Genomic DNA, 21138 nt, shown 5'->3' with positions numbered 1-21138 from the left:
TCAGTTGGACTCAAGTGTGGTCTATGTATATAGCCTTCCTTTTGGAAAGAGGCCTTAAGTGTTTATGGTCAGAATATCAGAATAGATGAACCTATTTTAAGACCAGAGGAATTGATTTTTGTGGCCAGGCAGCTTGTTAGGCTTTTCACTGCCATAGTGAAAAATTCAAAATCCATATAACAAGTAGTAGTTAGAGATCACTTGGGTATTTTTCTGAGTCTACAACCACTGTCTGCTTCTGTAAGTATTTCAGCTTTCCTCAGAACTTGTTTCTGACTAGATATTTTCTTATGTATCAATCCGGGTTCCTAGTTGAGGCCAACTGAATCTACTACACCTAGTTTAAGTAGGAAGGATTTATTAGAAGATTTCAGAGTATGTGTAGAGAACAGAGCTTTAGATGTCCACAGAATCAAACTTTGATGTAGAACAGCCAGGAACCCCCAGACAGTTGATACACGGAGCTATCCTGTGGGGCTGTTTTAGCAACAACACTACGATGGCCTGAATGTTTGTGTTCCCCACAACATTCATATGTTGAAATCCTAATCCCCTAATGTCATGGTTTTAGGAGGTTGGGCCTTTGGAGCCCTCATAGGTGGTATTAGTCCTTTACAAAAGGGACCCCAGAGAGTTTCTTGCCATCTTTCCGTCATGTGAGGATACAAGTCTGTAACCTGGAAGAGGGCCCTCACCAGAACCTGACCGTGCTGGTACCCTGATCTCAGACTTCCAGCCTCCAGAGCTGTAAGAAATAAATTTCTGTTGTTTATAAGCCACCCAGTTTTATAGTACTTTGTAATAGCAGCTCAAACTAAGACAAACACTATCTGTGGCACTTCCCAGATCCTACCTTTAGCACTTAGTAATTGTGACCCTGGGCAAGTTAATTAACTGCTCTGTGCCTCAGTTTTACCATCTGGAAAGTGGAGCAGATAAAAGTACCTAACTAAAGAGTTGTTGTGAGTATTAAATGAGTTCTTACAGGTTCTTACAACAGTATCTAGACATGTAATGTGTTAGTTTGCTACAGCTGCTGTAACAAAGTACCACGAACTGCATGGCTTAAATAATAGAATTTTGTTGTATCATAATTCTGGAGGCTAGAAGCCCCAAATCAAGATACCAGTAGGTTTGCTTCCTTCTGAGGCCTATGAGGGAGAATCTGTTCCATGCCTCTCCCCTCGCTTCTGGTGATTCGCTGGCCGTCTTTGGAGTTCTTTGGCTTGTGGAACCACTACCCCAGTCTCTGCCTTTATCGTCACTTGGCATTCTCCATGTGTGGCTATCTTTGTCCAAATTTTTCCTTTTTAAAAGGACACCAGTTATATTGGATTAGGGGCTTCATCTTAACTGTGTCTAAAATGACCATGTTTCTAAATAAGGTCACGTTCTGAGGTACTGGGGATTAGGACTTCAACTTTAGAGGGGCACATTTCAACGCATAACACATAGTAAACACTATGTGAGTGTTAGTTACTATTATAATTGTTATTTCTGATAACTGGTTGTATTATGTCTCCATATAATTCTTTTAACCTTTTGTATCAATGCCTTACATCTATAATGTATGGATTAGAGAGTAACTATTCTCAGAGTTAACATTAAGCCTTTAAATTTTATAAACCTTAGTAATTACTGCTAATAACTTGCATGTTATTTCTTCATTAGTAAGGACTCTTCAGAATGTGGATATGTGATTTTCATATAGCCATATAATACTCATTTTTTTAAGTAAAATTCAGATATAGAATAAAAATGTGGCTGGAAGTTGTTATGGTAACTCACATATATATGAAGATTCTATAGTTATAGATATTTGTATATGATGGGTACTATTCATAGAGAATAAGATATATATAGATACGTATTTTCCTTATCTTTTATATCTGTATTGTAAACATATGATTTATTTCTATTATTTGTCAGAGTGCTTTATATTGTAAAATAAGATCCTTTATTGACCTGATTTTTAAAGGAGTAAAAAAGGACTTCTGTCAGTGGATTTATGTGGACTTTGTTTCTTTTCATATTGCATCTAAACCAGTATAGTATAATCACTGTGTTTTTGTAAGGATATTCCCTGCGTGATAGTCCTTCTGAAATCTGAGATGAAAAAAGCAAGGGATGGATGGTATCCTGTGGATAAATAGATTTGGGAAATGTTTTATTTTATATTCCTATTTTGGATGTTTACCATGTACAGTAATGTTTCTAAGGAATGCTGTAGTAAAGAAGTCCGCTTTATTTTGTGTTTAACCCAGCATTTCCTAAAGTTATCGTAATACCTATTAATATATTGCAGAGTCAGTGTCCACTAAGCTTTTGGAATGGCTGGACCTGAGAGAAGCAGTTCCTCCAGTTTCCATAATTAAGAATTATATGAATGTTTTAGCTCTTTGGGAACACAGCCTTTTAATGTATAAATGTATTGTTCAACTTTTTGGATGGAGGACTGCCTGGTTTATAATTCTGTTTTCTAGTTTGTTAGCAAAGCTGTAACGTAAAGGTAGGATTGATGTCTGTTGTCTTTGTTTAGACGGTGCCTAGCACATAGGAGGCATTTAAATGGCTACTTGAAAGAGAAAATCAAAGTCATACAGATCCTCCTTGATGTCTTTCATAAGTATAGCAAAGAGGGAAAATGATTTTTTTGTTGTTGAATAGACCCTGTAGTTCTGTTTGATGTATTTCTGTTGCAGTTTTTCTCTCTTTTTTAAAAGCCTTATTTAGGTATAATTGATATGCAATAACCTGCACTTGTTTAAAGTGTGCAGCTTGATAAATTTTGACATAGGTATATGCCTGAGAAACCATCAACACAATCAAAATAATAAACATACTCATCACTCCCAAAAGTTTCCATGTGAGGCCTCCCTCCCACCCTTCTCCAAAATCCTCTCCAGTCCTCAGGGAACTGACCTACATTCTAGCTTGCATTTTCTAGAATTTCCTTTCTATCTATAATCATCTATTCATTGCTTCTCTTTTTCTGTATTCTTTTAGACTATTTTTTATGATTATATTTTATCTCATTTGTTGACTCATTAGCTCTAAACTCGTATTTTTATTTGTTGCTTTGGGGTTTATAGTGAGACATCTTTAAATTATCAATATTTATCTTCCCTGCATGCCAAGAAGATATTCCCTGTGGTTATAGTGTATTTTTATATATTGCAAGATTATATTTGCTGATATTTTGTTGATGAATTTTTGCATGTATGTTCTTGAGGGAGATTGCTTTGTAGTCTTTTTGAGGGGGTGGTAATGTCTTTGGTTTTTGTATCAGGGTAATCAGATTTGCTAGTATTTTGAAGATTTTTGTGTCTATCCCTAGAGGTATAATGTTCTGGACTATTCTTTTCCCCCCCCCCCCAGTTTTGGGCAGTGGTCCGTCTTCTTTCATTGTGTGGAATTGATTTCTTGCTTTAATGATGGTGAAAACATCTGGGCCTGTAGAGTTTTTATTCTGAATGTTTTAAACTACAAATTCAATTTCCTTAATAGTTACAGATCTACTCCAATCATCTTGTATGAGTTCTGGTAACATTTCTAAGTTGTTCAGCTATTCATAGGATTCTTCTATCTTTTAATGCCTGTAAGGTCTATCTATAGTGGTATCCTCTTTCATTACTGATACTGGTAATTTGTCTTCCTCCTTTTGCCTTTCTTTGGTCTTATCAATTTTATTGAGATTTTCAAAGAATTAACTTTTTGGTTTGATTGATTTTTCTCTATTTTTCTATTTTCAATTTCAATGCTTTCTTTTTATTAGCTCTCATCTTACTGGGTTTATTTTACTTTTTCTAGTTTCTTGAGGCAGGAGTTTGCATTACTGATTTGAGACCTTTCGTTTTGTAATAACATTTTTTTCTGAAAGTACATCTAGTGTTGCTATTAATAAATTCCCTTTAACTGCTGCTTTGGTTGCATCACATAGATTTTGATGTTGTACTTTAATTTTCATTCAATTCAATATTTAAAAAAAATTCCTTAGATATCCTTTGTGATCCATTATTTGAAAATATGTTAATCTGCAAAGTTTAGAAAATTTTCTAGTTTGATTCTATTATGATCAAAGAGCATACTTTGTATGATTTCAGTTTTTTTAATTTTATAAAGTTTATTTTATGGCCGAGGACATAGCCTATGTTGGTTAATGTTCCATGCGAAGTTGAACAGAATTTGTATTGTTTTTGTTGGGTGAAGTACTCTGTAAGGTGTCAGTTAGATCCTTTGTTTATAGTGGTGTTCATTTTTTCTGTATCCTTGCTGATTTTATTCAATGCATCTAGAGAAAGATATTGACTCTTATTTCTGACTAGGTACTTATTAGAAGGTAGGCACTAAATAAAGCACCTGAAATATCTTTCTGTAAATAAAAAAGATTTTGTTTAAATCCATGTTTTTAAACCATAATGTCATATCAACAATACCACAGTTAGTGAGGAAAAAAGGAAAAACTGTGCCCAGAGGAACAGATACATGATGCACTGTCTTTCTGTTTGCCCTGGGCAATATTTTGTGCTAGCTGAAACAGACATAGAGTAAGGTTTAGGAAAGGAAAACTAATCCCCATTTTTAATAGTAATGTTTTTTTCCTTCCCCTTGTAGTGAGAGACAGAAAAAAGAAGTAAGCCTTTTGGTACCAAATTTCCATGAAGCTTTGAAGAACAAGAAAGATCAACAAGCCCTGAGAAGTCCTTTGGACTTCAGAAATATAAAGATTTAGCTAAAGGAGTTTACTTAAACCCAAGGCTATTCTGTTCATAGTTTATGCAGTAATATCAACTAAGAATTGGTTAGAAAAGTATAAATTTTAACCTGTGTTTATTTTCTGTAGTACTAAATTCCTTAAGATTACCTATCTATTCTTCAGGGTCTTCTCCCTATCTCTGTAAAAAGAACAGAGGTTAGCAACTAATACCCCATTATGAAAATTATAGCTTATTTATATGTAATTTTTTTATGGTTTATAAACATACTTCATGCATATTAGCTCATTTCAGCCATACAGCCCTGCTTAATTTCCAACATAGGCTTTTTATCTTCGCTTTCCGAGTCTCAGAAAGGTTAAGTGATTTTTCTCAGGTGATAGAATTGAGCAGATTTTTTTTTTTTTTTTTTTTTTGAGAAAGAGTCTCACTCTGTTGCCTGGGCTAGAGTGCCGTGGCATCAGCCTAGCTCACAGCAACCTCAAACTCCTGGGCTCAAGCAATCCTTCTACCTCAGCCTCCCGAGTAGCTGGGACTACAGGAATTTTTTCCATATATTTTTAGTTGTCCAGCTAATTTCTTTCTATTTTTAGTAGAGAACAGGGTCTTGCTCTTGCTCAAGCTGGTCTCGAACTCTTGAGCTCAACGGATCCCCCCACCTCGGCCTCCTAGAGTGCTAGGATTACAGGCGTGAGCCACCGCACCCAACCCCAAATTGAGCAGATTTAAGCACAGATGTTCTCATTCTTAGTTCAATATTTTTTCCATCATACTTTGCCTCTGCAGGATGTATCTGTCTTCTCTAAAGTGTTAGTAAGAAGTAACTTTTAATTAAAAGATATTTTTACTGATTTTAAAGATGTTTCAATGAATATTTAGTATTTTATTTTATGTAAAGAGTAATTTCAAAGATTATTAGAAGGGTTTAATAGGTTTTCAAACATTAACTTATGATTGTCCTTTTATATGAATTGTTATTTAATATCCTTTGCTTATTTACCTATTAGAAACTATAAATTCTTTATATGTTTTTGATAGTAATACCTTTATCTGTTTCATTTACTACAGATATTTCCTCTATTTTCTTTTTCTTTTGTTTTTATTTTTACTGTTTTTCATTAAAAAATAGATATTTGGTTGTGAAATATTTCTTGTAATTCATTTATTTCTTTAAAGGTTAAGAAATTATTTTTCCTCAGTAGTTGGAATAGTATTCTATTCCTTCTTTAAAAATTTTTTCCAGTGATTGGTTTTATACATTTATGATAATTTTTCTATTTGTCTAATTATGTTTAGGTTATCACATATTAAAATCTTACACATATTAAGCCCATGCTATTCTTTATTTTCTATAGACCATCTTTTCTGCTTTTGTGCAAATAACTCAGGACTTTAAAATTTTTGCTTCATAATTTTATTCTGTTTTTAATTAGCTTACACATTATTGGAATTACCTTGAAATTGTACATAAAAGTTTTTCTTTAAAGTGTTTTTCCCCATAGGTGTGTTCTGTCATCAGATTCAAGATATCTACACAAATACGATTAAAACATCAAATATAAGAAAAAACACTATTTACAGTTGTAATAATGAAATGAAAATCAAAATGTTTATGAAGTTGTCCTTGGAATTTGGGATGACCTTTATGCTAACTTGTGTGTTTTCTAAGGTTTCCTTAATGAAATAATTTTGTTTTTAATGAGCCATGACTGTGTGTGTGTGTGTGTGTGTGTGTGTGTGTGTCCTGTCTATGGGTGTATCTTTAAAACAATTTTAAAAAAGTTGCTGGGAACATTAATTTTTGGTACTATTAGTAAGTAGAGCTCAAATCTCATTTTTTATTGAATATATTAGTTCTATCAGTATTATAACCCTTACCACATTCATGTTGTTTGGTGTTATTTTGTGGTTTTTTGTTTTAAGTAAATTCTCTCAATGTTCTCTTGTAACTGTGTTCTTTATACAGTATCTGATATGGTAGCAAAGAAGATTGATACTTCAGAATCAGTTCAAATGTGGTTGTTGTGATAAGCCCCAATCTTTGCAATATAATTTATTTTAATTTCAGAATGAGTTTAAATGTGGTTGTTGTGATAAGACCCAACTTTTGCAATGTAATTTATTTTAATTTCAAAAGTAAAATTTTTGTTGAATGGATTCTAGAAGGGCATCTTTTCTCTCCACATTACTGTTTATCAGTCTTTTAGATAACCCTCTATAAACCACAGTTTTATATTCTGATACTTGCTTTTGTAAAAAGGCTTTAAGTCTGAATTTCTTAATCAGGCAAGGATGTGAGGAACAATCAAATGTGGAGCTTTTTAGATAGCACAATTTTATGATTTTGTTCTGAGAATGGCCTCAAGAAATAATATGTAAGTAAATAACTAAAAATTTAAAAGTCAACAGACTGGGAAAATTCTCATAACAGGTATGATAGGCAAACAGTGAGTATTATCAAATACAAAGTAATTTAAGAAAAAGATAAGCAACAATTTTGTAAAGATTCTCAAGAGGAAATATTGTTAGTAAATAGTATTCAGCTTTGTCACCTAAAAATTCAGATTAGATAATCAATAAGAACATATTTCTTATAACAGCATATAAAATATTCAAACAATGATAATATCCAGTGCTGTCTATGGTTAGATTACTCCGGCAAATTACTAGGAAAAACATACGAAGTGGTATAGCCCTTTTGAAAGGTAGTTTGATAATTAGTATTAAGAAACTTAAAGGTGTTACTTTGATCTAATAATTCTGTCTTGGATTCTTTCCCAAGGAAATAATTCTAGATATTTAAAATCTTTATATAGAGAGCTGTTTAAAGTAGTTATTTATTGTAACAAATATTCCATCTTAAGGAGAAGGTTAAATAAGTTTTTGGTTCATTCATTTGTTGAAATATTGGGCAGCTGTCAAAAATTGATATTTATAAGAACTATAATAGGGTGGGTAAATACAACATTAAGTTAATAAAGAAGGCATTGTAAATAACTATAATTAAAATAAAAACAAAAACAAAACAACTCATGGGTAGATTTAAAAAGAATATAATAAACACTTACTTTTTTCTTTTTTCTTTCTTTCTTTTTTTTTTTTTTTCCTTTTTGGAGATGGGGTCTTGCTGTGTTGCCCAGGCTGGTCATGAACTCCTGGGCTCAAGCAATCCTCCCACCTTGGCTTCCCCTGTAGCTGGCATTGCAGGTACATGCCACTGTACCTGACAAGCAGACATTTACTTTTAAGGTCAATCAAGATATTAAATATTTTAGAAACTTCTCAGGATTGCTTGTAATTTTTCTGAGACAAATATCTGAATGGTATTCTTTGCAAAGTTGGTGTGTAGGAGGGAGCCACCTTCCTTGGTAAGTAACTTTAGCCAGCTGCCCAGACCCTGTGCATCAGTTTTTCCTTTCTCTGTTCTTTCTCACATAAACTTCAGGGGGAGGAAATATGCTATTTTGGTGTTACTTGAGAATTTGGGAATTCATAAATTTCTCAGATGTACTTATGGAAATTCCAGTGATCCACTTGGCAGTGGTTGCCTCTATGTTGTAGGGTAATATGATTTCTCCCCTTTAAAAATTTCTGATTTACAGAAATTCTTTAGCAAGTATGGTCTTTTTAAAAAAGATTATCCAGTTACTAGTTAATAATCTTTATATTAAACTCTTCTTCCTAAGATGATGTATTCTGCTTTTCTTACAGTGTCTCATGTGGTGTTAATTCCATCCAGACATTGTGCATTTTACTTCTAGAATTGGATTTGTGCCTTTATTATCCATGTCTTCACTTAACATGTTCAGTTTTCTTTTTTTGAATATATAGAATGCAGTTATAATAACTGTTCTAATGTTCTTGTCCAATAATAATATAATCTGTGCCATTGGCTCATACTTACATTGTATTTAGTGGAAAAATATAAAAATGCAAAAAACACATTTTTAACATGTCTAAACTGTAATACTGCCCACCAAACTTAAGAATTAGAATATTATAAATATGTTGTATTACCTATCTCTGCTAACTTTTCTGAATGTTATTAATGTTTGTATGTGTCCCAAATAATATATTATTTAGTCTCATTTTTTAAAAAAATAAGAATTATTTCTTGCTGTGTGTTCTTTTTCCTTAACATTTATGTTATTGAGTCATTGATATTGATATGTATAACCCTGTCATTTTGTTTTTACTCCTCTATAGTAGTACTTTGAATGAATACATTACAATTTTATTTTTCTGTTCTCCTGTTGGTGATTATTTGGGTTTTCAGCTTTATTTTGTTTTTAACATTGCTGCTATGAGCATTCTTATATGTGTCTTCCAATATACACCTAGGAAGAGAATATTTTGGTCACGGGGGATACTCATATGGAGCATTATTAGATAATCCAAAATTGTTTTCCAAAATGGTTTTTACTAATTTACAATGTTCATATGTATGTACACATACATATGTACATTATATGTGTACATACATACATGCATATACACATACATATTAATAACACCACAACTGCACTTCCTGGCCAAATACATTCACTTTGTTTTTTTTTTAAGATTATTATTTATTCCCAGAAGTAGAATCATTGATTTAGAGGTTATGAACTTTTTTTCTGTTTGGCTAGCCACCTTATTTTAATTTTTGTATTATTTTTCATGACTTCCTATTTACTCCTTAAATTTAGTTGTATTTTTTATGAAAGTTATACATGCAAAATATATTCAAATTGTTCTACAAAGTTTGTTGTTAAAAAATGTCAATCCGGCCGGGCGTGGTGGCTCACGCCTGTAATCCTAGCACTCTGGGAGGCCGAGGTGGGCGGATCGTTTGAGCTCAGGAGTTCGAGACCAGCCTGAGCAAGAGCGAGACCCCATCTCTACTAAAAATAGAAAGAAATTATATGGACAGCTAAATATATATAGAAAAAATTAGCCGGGCATGGTGGTGCATGCCTGTAGTCCCAGCTACTTGGGAGGCTGAGACAGGAGGATCGCTTGAGCTCAGGAGTTTGAGGTTGCTGTGAGCTAGGCTGACGCCACGGCACTCACTCTAGCCTGGGCAACAGAGTGAGACTCTGTCTCAAAAAAAAAAAAAAAAAAAAAAAAAAAAAAAAAATGTCAATCCCCTGTCCTCTTCTCCACCCCCTTTACTGTTTCTGTCTTATCTGGAACATTTAGCTCCAGAATAAAGTTATTTATCAAATAGAAAACACTTTGGAAACTATATTTTTTAAAATATGGATTTTGAAAGGGAACTGTATTCAACAGCAAATCTATATTTCTTTGAAGAAATTATATGATATTTTGATACCTTGATATTTATTCAATATTGAAATATTTAAATGTATGTGTTTTTTAAAACAGATTATCTTTCTCAAGGAATAGATCTTTCTGGAATAGAAGTAATAGAAAATGATCTGCTTTTTATTGCAAGAGCTCGACTTGAAGTGGAAAATCAAGCTAAGCGCCTACTGGAGCAAGGTGTGGAGACTCAGGTAATAAAAATAATACCACTTTTTTAATGTAAAAAATGTCATAATACAGATGAACATTTGAGTTCAAGTTCAAAAAAGTAATATATATCTTCATTTTATCACTGAGGAAGTATGTCTACAATTTAAATCGGAAAGTAGGGCATTTATAAGGAAAATTTATTTAAAACTGTTTAATTCTAAAATAGACCTAAGATATTTAATTTTTTTTAAGAGAATATAGAATTTATTAGATATTGAATATAAAATAAACCCATTTAAATATGGGCCTGTGAGCTTCCTGTATCCCTTCAGGTGCCCGCCTTCCCACCCCAACCCCAATAAAAACATTTTGCATGTATAATGTATATAACATGAAATATATGATGTGCATATGCAGATAGGCAGCTAGTTAATATCTGTTGAGCTGCTTGTTTTGTCCAAGGCACTGTTACTCATTTTGAGCCTTTTAACAACCCATAGAATGGGAGAAAATATTTGCAACCTACCCACCTGACAAGGAATTAATAACCAAGATATACAAAAAACTGAAATGACTCAATAGGAAATAAGCAAATAATCCAGTTAAAATGGGCAAAAGATCTGAGTAGACATTTCTTAAAAAAAGACATACAAATGGCCAACAGGTTTAGGAAAGAATGCTCAACATCACTAATCATCAGAGAGATGCAAAACAAAACTATGATGAGATATCTCACCTCAGTTAAAATGGCTTTTATTCAAAAGACAGGCAATAATAAATGCTGGAAAGAATGTAGAGAAAGGGAACCTTTCATACACTGTTGTTGGGAATGTAAATTAGTACAGCCACTATGGAGAACGGTATGAGGTTCCTTAAGAACTAAAAATAGTACTCCCATATGATCCAGCAATTCTACTGGGTATATATTCAAAAGAAAGGAAACCAGTATTGTAACCAAAAGCTCGGCACTTGTCCCCAGGCCACATCAGAAGAACTAGGATAAGTGGTTTGCGAAGGCCAGCAAATGGGGAGGATAGAGACTCCTTTCTGAAATGGCGTCCTCCTAATAGTAAGCAGAAATACAGAGCTTTTAAAGAGAGGATTCTCACTTCTAGGCTATTGTTGTTCAACCACAGTTGATGATTCTGATCATCCCATCTCCCCCGAAGATAATCTGGTGACCAGGACCTCCTCCGGACAGTTGGGCTGAGCCATCTCCTGTAGCACAGAGAACCAAGGACACTTTCCTGCCCCTCTGACCACTGGCCTGAGGCAGGGATGCAGGTCCTAGCTCTCCAAAAGGAGTGGGGGATGTTTTAAAGAGACAGAAAATATTTTTGCCATATTTTTTCAGACCATTCCCTCTGTTACAGTATATCGAAGAGGTATCTGCAATCCTGTGTTTATTGCAGCACTATTCACAACAGCCAAGATATGGAATCAACCTAAGTGTCCATCAACAGATGAATGGATAAAGAAAATTTGGTACATATATATAATGGAATATTAGCCATAAAAAAAGAACAAAATCCTATCATTTGCAACAACATGGATGGACATGGATGGAACTAGAGGACATTATGTTAAGTGAAATAAGCCAAGCACAGAAAGTCAAATTTTGCATGTTCTCACTGTTCGAGTAGGAGCTAAAAATAAAAAATTAAAAAAAAAATTGAACTCATGGAGAAAGAGAGAGAGAATGGAGAACGATGGTTACCAGAGGCTATGAAGGGTTAGCAGGGAGGAAGGGGACCATAAAGAAGGGATGGTTAATGAGACAAATATACAGTTATATAGAATTAATAAGATCTAGTATTTTGCAGCACAATAGGGTGACTATAGTTAACAATCCTTTATTCTATATTTTTAAATAACTGAAAGAGTGAAATTGAAGTGTTCCTAAACAAAGAAATGATAAATGCTTGAGGTGATGGGGATACTCCAATTACCCTAGTTTTATCATTACACATTGCATGTCTGTATCAAAACATCACATGTATCCCATAAATATATACAACTATTACATGCCCATAATAATTAAAAATAAAATTAAAAAATTTTTGACTTGAGATTTTTTCCTAAGGTATCATTTTCCTGATGCTTAATATTCTGAATCACAAGAAACCCCAAGGTATTGATGTATTAGAATCAACAAATTAGAATTAAATCTCAGTTCTACACTTGTATGACACCCATATATTTTCTCCATTGGTATTGGACCCAAATATAATTATTAATGTTTAGAGTTATTTTTATATCCTTGAAATCAGGAATTTCATTTTGTACATTTGTATTAGACAAAAATAATATTATTAATATTTAGTTCTTCAAGTAGTCTCTAAATCAGGAAGGTACTTACTTGACTTCTGATTCTTAACTAGCTGTAATTTAAAAAATATAACTGAATAAATTACTTTTTAAAATTTTTTGAATTGAAAACTATATACATAATAAAAGTGAACAAATCATAAAGGTACTTACAGAATGAAATACCACAGTGTGAACGTATCTGAGAAATCAAAACCCAGGTTAAGAAATAGGACACTACATCACTCCTTGAGGGTCTTCCCCTCTCTCAGAATTACTGCTCTCTCCCTCTTCCCCAAAGGTAACCATTTTTCTGACTTCTAACACTAAAGATCAGTTTTAGTTGTTTTGCCAATTATGTTTTAACTCTGGGTCTATCTATGAAGATAAATAGATAGACGCTTATACTGTTAAAAAAAAAAATAAAGTATTACTCTACATTACCTAAGAGAAAATAACTTTTTTAAATCCTTGAAAGAGAAGGGAAGACAGCTCTATAATCATATTTTTTGCCCTGAATTAAACAAGGAAAGACAGTTGCCTTCCTAAGAAGTGCCCTCAAGGTTTGACTCTGTAACCTTCCATCCTATATAAATTATACCTTCTTGGGGTTTTAGACTAGGAATTGACTTCCTTTAACGTATATTGTCCTATTCCTCATATGGTTGCTTTCATCTCCTACACCTTTTTCTCTTGACTCCACAACTTAGGCAGTAGTGTTTTCCCTCTATTCCAAATTCCATAATCCTGGTTGTTATCAGTACCTATGGAGATGGTTATTCTCACACATTGGGCTCACAGTTCTTTGACATCCACTAGCCCAAAATTGAGTCTAGTGCCCTTCTCTTCTGTTCTACTTTAGCATCTTTTTCCCATTATCAACCTTGGATGTTGTCTCATTAGCATTTGGTCTAAGTTTCCAGTGTGTCATTCTTTGACTGTAGACACCTATTTTCTCTTCCCTCTCACTTCCTCGTTCCTATTATAGCTCATAATTCTTTTATTCATTTAGAACATCAATCTTTTAACTCATCTAGAACAGCAGTGCCTTTACTACTTGATGATTTTTCACCCTGTCAACCACGTCTGTCCCCTTCTCAGGCTCTGCTATATTAAGTTGATCTAACATCTGTCTCTTCACCTGTTCTCCTGACTTAGTGATTCTTAAGTTTTAACATGCATCAGAATTGCTGGGAAGACTTGTTAAAACACAGATAGCTGAGCGAAACACCCCAAGTTTCTGATTTTGTAGGTCTGACACAAGGCACGATTGCCTTTGATGATATTCTCACATTCTTTCCCTGTTTCCTTCCTACTAATCTTGCACAGCAAAATGCCATGTGTGGATCTCTGAACATGTATCCCTATTTTGCTTCTTTGCCTAGGTTTCTCAGTGCTGTTTACAAACAAAAATAAACAAAAACCAGACAACTGTAAGATTGAGGTAACTAAAATTTATGGTTCTGAAATGCAGCTGGGCTCCCATTATTTTTTATTATGTGTAGTTCCCCCTTCCATTTCACAAATGGTTTCAAATTTTCTTTATTCACTGTAAACCTTTAATCTAATTCCTTTTCTCTTATTGTTATAAAATGATCTTGTCTCACCCCCACAAAGAAAATCAAAGTTATGAGGCATGAATTTTTTCAACTTCCTGCCAACCTCGTTCTCAAAGATGCAACTCCATCAGATCTCTTACCTTCCTATTAGAGATGAATTCCACACCACTGTAGCTGCCCTGCTCTGTACTTTGCTCTTTGACTCATCTGAATCTTCAAACTTTCCCTTTCTATTAGCAGCGTACAAAGATACTAAAATTTCTCCCACTTAAAAAGAAAAGGAATCTTCAGTTTTAACTGTTTATATAGTTGTGTCATCTTATGTATCTGTTTCCTAGTCTCTTGACTTGACAACCAAACTGTTTAGAAGAATCGACCACCCTTACTGTCTCCTTTTCTTTACTTCTCATGTTGTCCCCCAGTCTATACTATTCTGGCTTCTAACACGCCTTCAATAAATCTACTTTCAGGGAGGTCTCCAGAGAACTCCCAATTTCCCAAAAGACTTGACCTTATTTGCTTATCTCAAATATTTAACATTGGTGACCATTTTAATTTCTTGACACCTCCTCTTCTCTTAGTTTCTCTAATCCCAGTCTTTCCCATTTTTCTTCTTTTTCTGTTGACATTGCTCTGGGGTTTCTTCCCTATTCTTAACAACTTCTGCTTACTTCCCTAATGACTGTGTTTCCTATATATGTTTGACCTCTTTTTACTCTAAATGCTTTTCTTTGATGATCTCCTATATTCCTATCATACATTCTCATTTGCTGATAACCTTCAAATCTCAATCTGCATCCCAGATCTATATTCTAAACGTTGGCTCTGTATATCTGCCTGCCTACCAGAATACCTGCATTGGTTAAGGTTTGTTTATAGAGAACAGAATCTACTTTAGCAAGTTTTAGTAGACAGGGATTTATCATAGGATATCATTGGGAGGGCTCAAGAAAAAGACCATAATCTGAGTTTCACGAAAATACTGTATGATGCAGAATTGGGCAACTTGGGCAGGTTTTGCTTCTTCTATGTCAGGAAACTGCTCACTCTTTTTGTTATCCTTCAATGTGGTTGAAAGCTTCAGAGCCATCTTTCCTCTAACATGATCTAGGTCAGCAAAATGGATGCCCTCTGTTCTGCCTTTTGACTCTTATGAAGCTAGGGACTATATACATCAGAACCTTGCCAGAAAAAGCATACTAAAAGGAATCAAGAATGTGTGTTAAAAGCAAGCTCATTCATGGTATCATCCATATTATTCCATGTGGACATTACAGTGACATTCTAACTCAGAATATTAAAAAACAGTGTCGTCACGTGTATCTTCTCCTGTGTAAATGGAAACTTAGGAATCAGCTAATCTAAGGACCAGCAAACTTTTTCAAGGAGGCAGATAGTAATATTAGTTTAGACTTTTTGGGTCATTTAGTTTCAGTCATAACTATAGAATTCTGCTTTTGTAGCAGGAAAGCAGCCATAGACAACATGTAAATTAGCTTGGCTATGTTCCATTAAAACTTTATTTATAAAAATAAGTGATGGGCTAGATTTGTCCCAAGGGCATAGTTCGTTGACCCCTGGTCTAATCTGAATGTTTCTGTCTTCTCATTTCATACCCTTAGCTTTCTCACCCTGATTACTATAGTTATCTCCTATGAGTTAGTGTCTCTAATTTCCACTTAAAAGTCATACTGTCTCCAGAGTGATATTAATATAAGGGATATCTAATTATGTTCATTTACCATTTAAAATTCTTCAACAACTTTCAATACAAAAGAGAAAGTATTTTCCGGGATAGTTATTCCTAAGTATAGCATATTTTAGATATTTTATTGTATTGTGTACATTTTAACAGTTGTCAAATTTGACTTTGGTTTTTAACACGTTGACTGCCACACTAGTAAAAAAATTTTTCCTTGGGGCCACAGTATTTTATTATGAAAATAGAATAAAAACCTTGAAAACAAAACGATCCTTTCTAATTTAATGAAAAATTTGTTTTTTTTTATTTTTTTTTATTGTTTTCTGTGTGTGAGTTATATGCAACTGAAAAATAATCCTCACTCTCCCAAGGTGAAGAGACATGTGAGTTACATATGCTTTACGAGGCCCCGTGTTCAATCCTAGCATGAGTTAAATACAACTCACATGGCAGTTAATGTGTTAAGTTCATATTAAAAATTAAGAGGCTCACAAACTTTTAGGAAATTAATGTTCCTTAAAGTATTGATAGTTTTATTATATGTCCATGTTACCGAAAGCTTGGCCACTTGTCCACGAGGCCGAATCAGAAGAACCAGGACAAGCAGTTTGAGGAGGAAGGAAAGAGAGTTTACTTTGCCAACAAAGGAGGAAATATGGTGTACCTTCTCATCTCAAAATCCCAAATTTCCTGAACATAGGTGGAAATACAGAGCTTTTTAAAGGGAGAGTTCTCAGCTTCAGGCAGTTACTGTGGTTAACTATTCTAAAACTCTCATCTCTGCCAAAAACAAAGCCTGTGAACTCCTGGGCGGCTGGCACCACCTGGGAGTTTTAGCAAAAGACTTAACCAGACTATATAAAGTTAATCAAAGATTATTAAAGTAGATGACTGTTATTCTTTAAGCAATGGTGTGTTTTTAATCAGTAAGATTAAGTTAAAAAGATAAGAAAAAGCGTGAAAGTAATGTGTGTCTACATGAGTAGATGTGGAGTGATCTGCATAGATCTTAGAAAAACAGGAGTCAGAGAGCTATATTTTGTTGTATGTCTCAGCATGGTTCACAGGAGGGTATATTCTGCTCAGACCTATGTCTCTCACAAAGTTAGATTTCTGGCTTTTCAGAGCTGAGAGTATTAAACCCTGAATTAATAATGATGTCACTGAGGTAATGCTTCTTGGGAACCAGGGTGTCTTAGTGGAAAAATCCTGTGTTTTGGCACTACTGCCTTTTCTTGTTGGAGAGCAACAAGACAGAGATGTCACCCAGCTGTGTCAGCAGGCAGTTTAGGAATTAAGAGTGAAACTAACCTTTATTGAAGGCCTATTCTTTGCCACAGTTTGTGTTAGTCACTTTACATTTGTTATCTCAATTGTAATAATAGATCTGTAAGGAAGATATAATTATCCACTTTCTATATGGTTAGGGAAACAAAGACACGGAAAGGTTAGGAAATTAACTGAAGATTACACAGCTGGCAAGTGGTAGAATCATGGTCTGGGCCCGCTTGCCCCTTTTCTTTAATAAGACCAAGCAGTTTATTCTAATTTTGTTAAATAATTACATTGAAAATTATTTGACAGTTTGTAAAGCAATTTATGTTGAAAAGGGAATTTTTATAGCATAAAATTTTTTTAGGAACTCTCCATATGATGAATAATCTAAACTGGTCTCTCAGTATACTTCAGAATTTTTGTTCTCTGGCCAACTTTTTTTTCTCCATCCTTTGAAATTACTATTTTAGACTTTATCTTCTTTCCTTCAACCTTCCCCCTGTCGCTATACCCCCCATTTTACTCTGAGCAGATGCTCTTAATTTCCACTTCACTGAGAGGCCTCTCACACCACCTGTGCTCTAAATCCTATTTTCTTCTATTTTCTTGGAACCTTGTCTTATTGATATTTCCATCTCTCATTTCCATCTTCTTCCTCTCCCTTGTGCTATCTCCTTCTCATCTGCATTTAAACATGCACATTTTATGGCACTTTCCCTGAGTTCTCTGCTTTTCAGTCTCACAAGCTTTCTTTTAGTTTTTCACATCCCATTTTCCTTCCTTTGTGCTCTTTTTATGCCTGGAATACTCTTTCCACTTCCTATTAAAACAGATACTGCAGCTTATATGTATTTTGTTCTCAAATTATATTCTCTCATTTATCAGAATTCATTGAAATAGTTAAATGTATAATTGATGTTTATCTAGCAGAGAGTTCCTGTGGCTGAAAAACTAAAAACAGAATTATTACAAAGATAGACTAAAAGAATTACAGTATTTTAATTTTGAAATACTGTTACAGTCATGAGGTATTTTACAGGCATGTAGCCTGAATATCTATTCAATAAACAAGGAATTTCTGAAAAATTACATTATATCACTTATATTTAATCAATTTGGTCTCTCAAAAGTGTTGATGATTCTTTTTATTGAGTATGTAGTTTATGGACATTATTTTCAATATCAGTTAATTGCAAAACTTAAAAAGAATGGGTTTTTAGTGCTATCTTTACCAGTTGTAAAACTCCATGGTAGTTAAGAACACCAAAAATTCTCCATCGCTTTTGTCTTCAGTGTTTTTAGTTGATTTGGTTATTGGCTAAGAAGTCAATGAGAATTTTTTATTGAATTTCTGTTGTCTAATTGAATCATGTTAAAGAAAGAAATTATCCTGTTTCCTCTACTTCATTGTATTCTGCCCTTCCTAAAATGGTAATTATAGTAATAATAATAGAGCCACCCAAATGTAATTTACAGGTATGTTGTCACTTTAGTTGCATGGCTTCTGAATGTTTGTGTGCCCCGCCCCCCGCCCCCAAATTCATATGTTGTTGCAGTCTTAAGTACCAAGGTAATGGTATTAGGAAGTGGGCCTTTGAGAGGCAATAGGATTAGTGTCCTTATAAAAGACTTTCTCCACTTTCCATAAATCTTCCACTCTTACCCAACCCCTCATTTCACTCACAGACTGAAAAAAGCTCCTTGTCTCTTTTGCCATGAGGGATCACAGCAAAAAGATGTCCTTGTATGAACCAGGAAGGTGGACCCTCACCAGACACCCCATCCGCTGAACCTTGATCTTGAACTTCCCAGTCTCCACAATTGTGAGAAATAAATCTCTGTTGTTTATAAGCCACCCAATCTATGATACTTTGTTATAGCAGTCAGAAAAGATCAAGACAGTGGCTATTTCTTTATTATCTGAAACAACTGTTTATTAAAAGAAAGTTAGTGCAATTTCTTTTTTTAGCATTCCTTTCCAAACCAAAATTTTTTTAGTAAATGCAGATAACCTCTTTCACCATTACAGTTTCCCCCTAGTTAATTGGTTAAGTGCACTGTATTCATTTGTAGGCTTTAAATAGCTTTGTGGTATTACAAAATCTCTACAACAGGATTACAAAATTTCTATTTTCAAAGTCATAAACTAAATAAATATTTAGATACAGAGGAGCTGTTGTTTCTTTCTATAAACATACATAAGTAATCTTCTGACTTCACAAAAGCTTTATTATTTCTGTATGGAAAAAATTTATAGTGATATCACTACCATTGTATTTACAAAAAGTTTGGAAAGACTGATGATTTACAACACATCTTCTGGGGAAGCATGGTGTATCATCGTGGTAGAAAAAACATTGTTCAGCTCTGTGGGCAGTCTTTGTCACCCGTGGGGCTGGGTAAGCAGACTGCCTGCAGCTCTTCCCTGAAGCCCACTTCGCTCTTTGTCTCTGTTTTCTACTGACTCTTGGAATCTTTCGCTGACAGAAACCAAACAGAAAAAGAGAGAGGGCCTTATGGTATTTTCAGGATTGCAACAGACTCCATTACCTTAAGCTTTAACTAGGTTTCAAAAATAGGTGATAGAGATTTTAATCTGGACCAGTTCCTGCATCACCATAGCTACCAGGCCCCCACAGTGAAATGATGACATTTTAATTAGGAAGATGGCTTTAACTTATGAATTATAAGCTTTCACAGTAAACAAGTAAGAGACTTTCTGCAGGTTCAGGGCGGAGAATGATGATGTACTTACTTGCCTTTAGAGGTCGTCAGGGATGAGGGTTTCATTCTTTCAGAGTTTAGTACCTGGCTATAATCTCCCCTGTGGTAATTGTTGCTAGTGATAGTTAGAAAACATGTATAAACTTGCCTTTTCCCTGAGGCAGAAAGCCACCTTGGTCAAGCCCAGTGTCCTGGTGTTCATTGGTTGTCAGCCATAAGTACCCTGACAACATGGTCTGGACAGGGTTTCTCTACGGTAACAATGTAGAATTGAAGTTCAATAGATGTGTCTACATAGCATACAGTAAGATATTATGATATTATGAGCTTTTTTTTTTTTTTTTTAACTTTATGGTAGAAAATTCTGGATTATTTCTAGTATAGTAAAGAGACCAGTTCAAATGCATATGTTCAGTGGAATCTATGGAAGTTAAGCATTTTTTTTAAGCTTCAAAAAGTAGTGCCTGGCAAAATTAAACACATTCATTCCTTTTGAAATTACTTATAGTAGTTCAGCAGGCAACAGGTCTTTTGTGACCTCTTTCTTCTCTTACGGACCTAACAAACACTAGTAGTAGACTCTCCGTTGCTTTGTCAAGCCTTAAGAGGTTTAGCTTTCGTATCTTTAGCTGCTAGAAAATTTTCTGGCTCATCTTGTGAATTCTAGAACAGATCTCATCATTTTAAGCCTATGGCAACTCTTTTGTATATTTGGTCCCAGTATTGTTTTTGCCACTTACTAAGTACAGAGTTTCAATAAATTTTCAGCTCTTATAAAAAGTACTTTTTTGGCACACAGTAAACAACTTGAAAGAGTGATTATAGTAAGAACTCTTCAAGTTACACATATCCAAAAGTTTCATGTCTTTTATTTTATGAAATTCAATTGATAATTTGCCATTGTTCCACCCAATATTTGTCTGTTTGTGCGTATCACTAATTAGCTTTCTTTAGATAAAATAGAGACTTGGGATGGGGTACATTGACATTTAATTAGATTAACTTTTTGACATGCATAAATAATAATTTCAAAAGTTACTCTTCCACAGTTTCTCTTTAAGATAATATATCGTTATATAATGTTAATAATAGTAATGTTAACTAGAGACAGAAAGTAGAGTTGTGGTTGCTGGGGGCTGGAGCAGGCAGAGGATGTAGGAAGTGACTGCTATGGATATGGGGTTTTCTTTTGGGGTAATGAAAATGTTCTAAAGTTAGTTTGAGATGATAGTTACACAACTTTGTGAATATACTAAAAACCACTCAACTGTACCCTTTAAAGTGGTAGATTTTATGTTACGTGGATTATATCTCAATAAAAAATACCATTAAAATGCCAAAAAAAAAAAATAGTAATGTTATTGAGCCAGGTGCAGTGGCTTATGCCTGTAATCCT

General features: G+C 34.1%; 1 protein-coding gene across 8 annotated transcripts in view; it reads left to right on the top strand.

The window, feature by feature from the left end:
• The window catches only part of COG5 (component of oligomeric golgi complex 5), a 276711-nt gene that overhangs the window by 114898 nt on the left and 140675 nt on the right, over nucleotides 1-21138 (top strand). For 6 of the 8 annotated variants that reach the window (XM_069461710.1, XM_069461705.1, XM_069461706.1 and 3 more), the window contains exon 7: nucleotides 10086-10216. The exons of the other annotated variants lie outside the window; for them this stretch is intronic. In XM_069461710.1, the coding sequence (XP_069317811.1) occupies nucleotides 10086-10216 (131 nt within the window). The remainder of the gene's footprint in view (nucleotides 1-10085; nucleotides 10217-21138) is intronic. 8 annotated transcript variants of the gene reach the window in all.

Source organism: Eulemur rufifrons, chromosome 29, assembly GCF_041146395.1.
Source record: "Eulemur rufifrons isolate Redbay chromosome 29, OSU_ERuf_1, whole genome shotgun sequence".
NCBI lineage: Eukaryota > Metazoa > Chordata > Mammalia > Primates > Lemuridae > Eulemur > Eulemur rufifrons.
The sequence above is the reverse complement of the archived record's forward strand: the minus strand, read 5'-3'. Positions and strand labels throughout refer to the sequence as shown.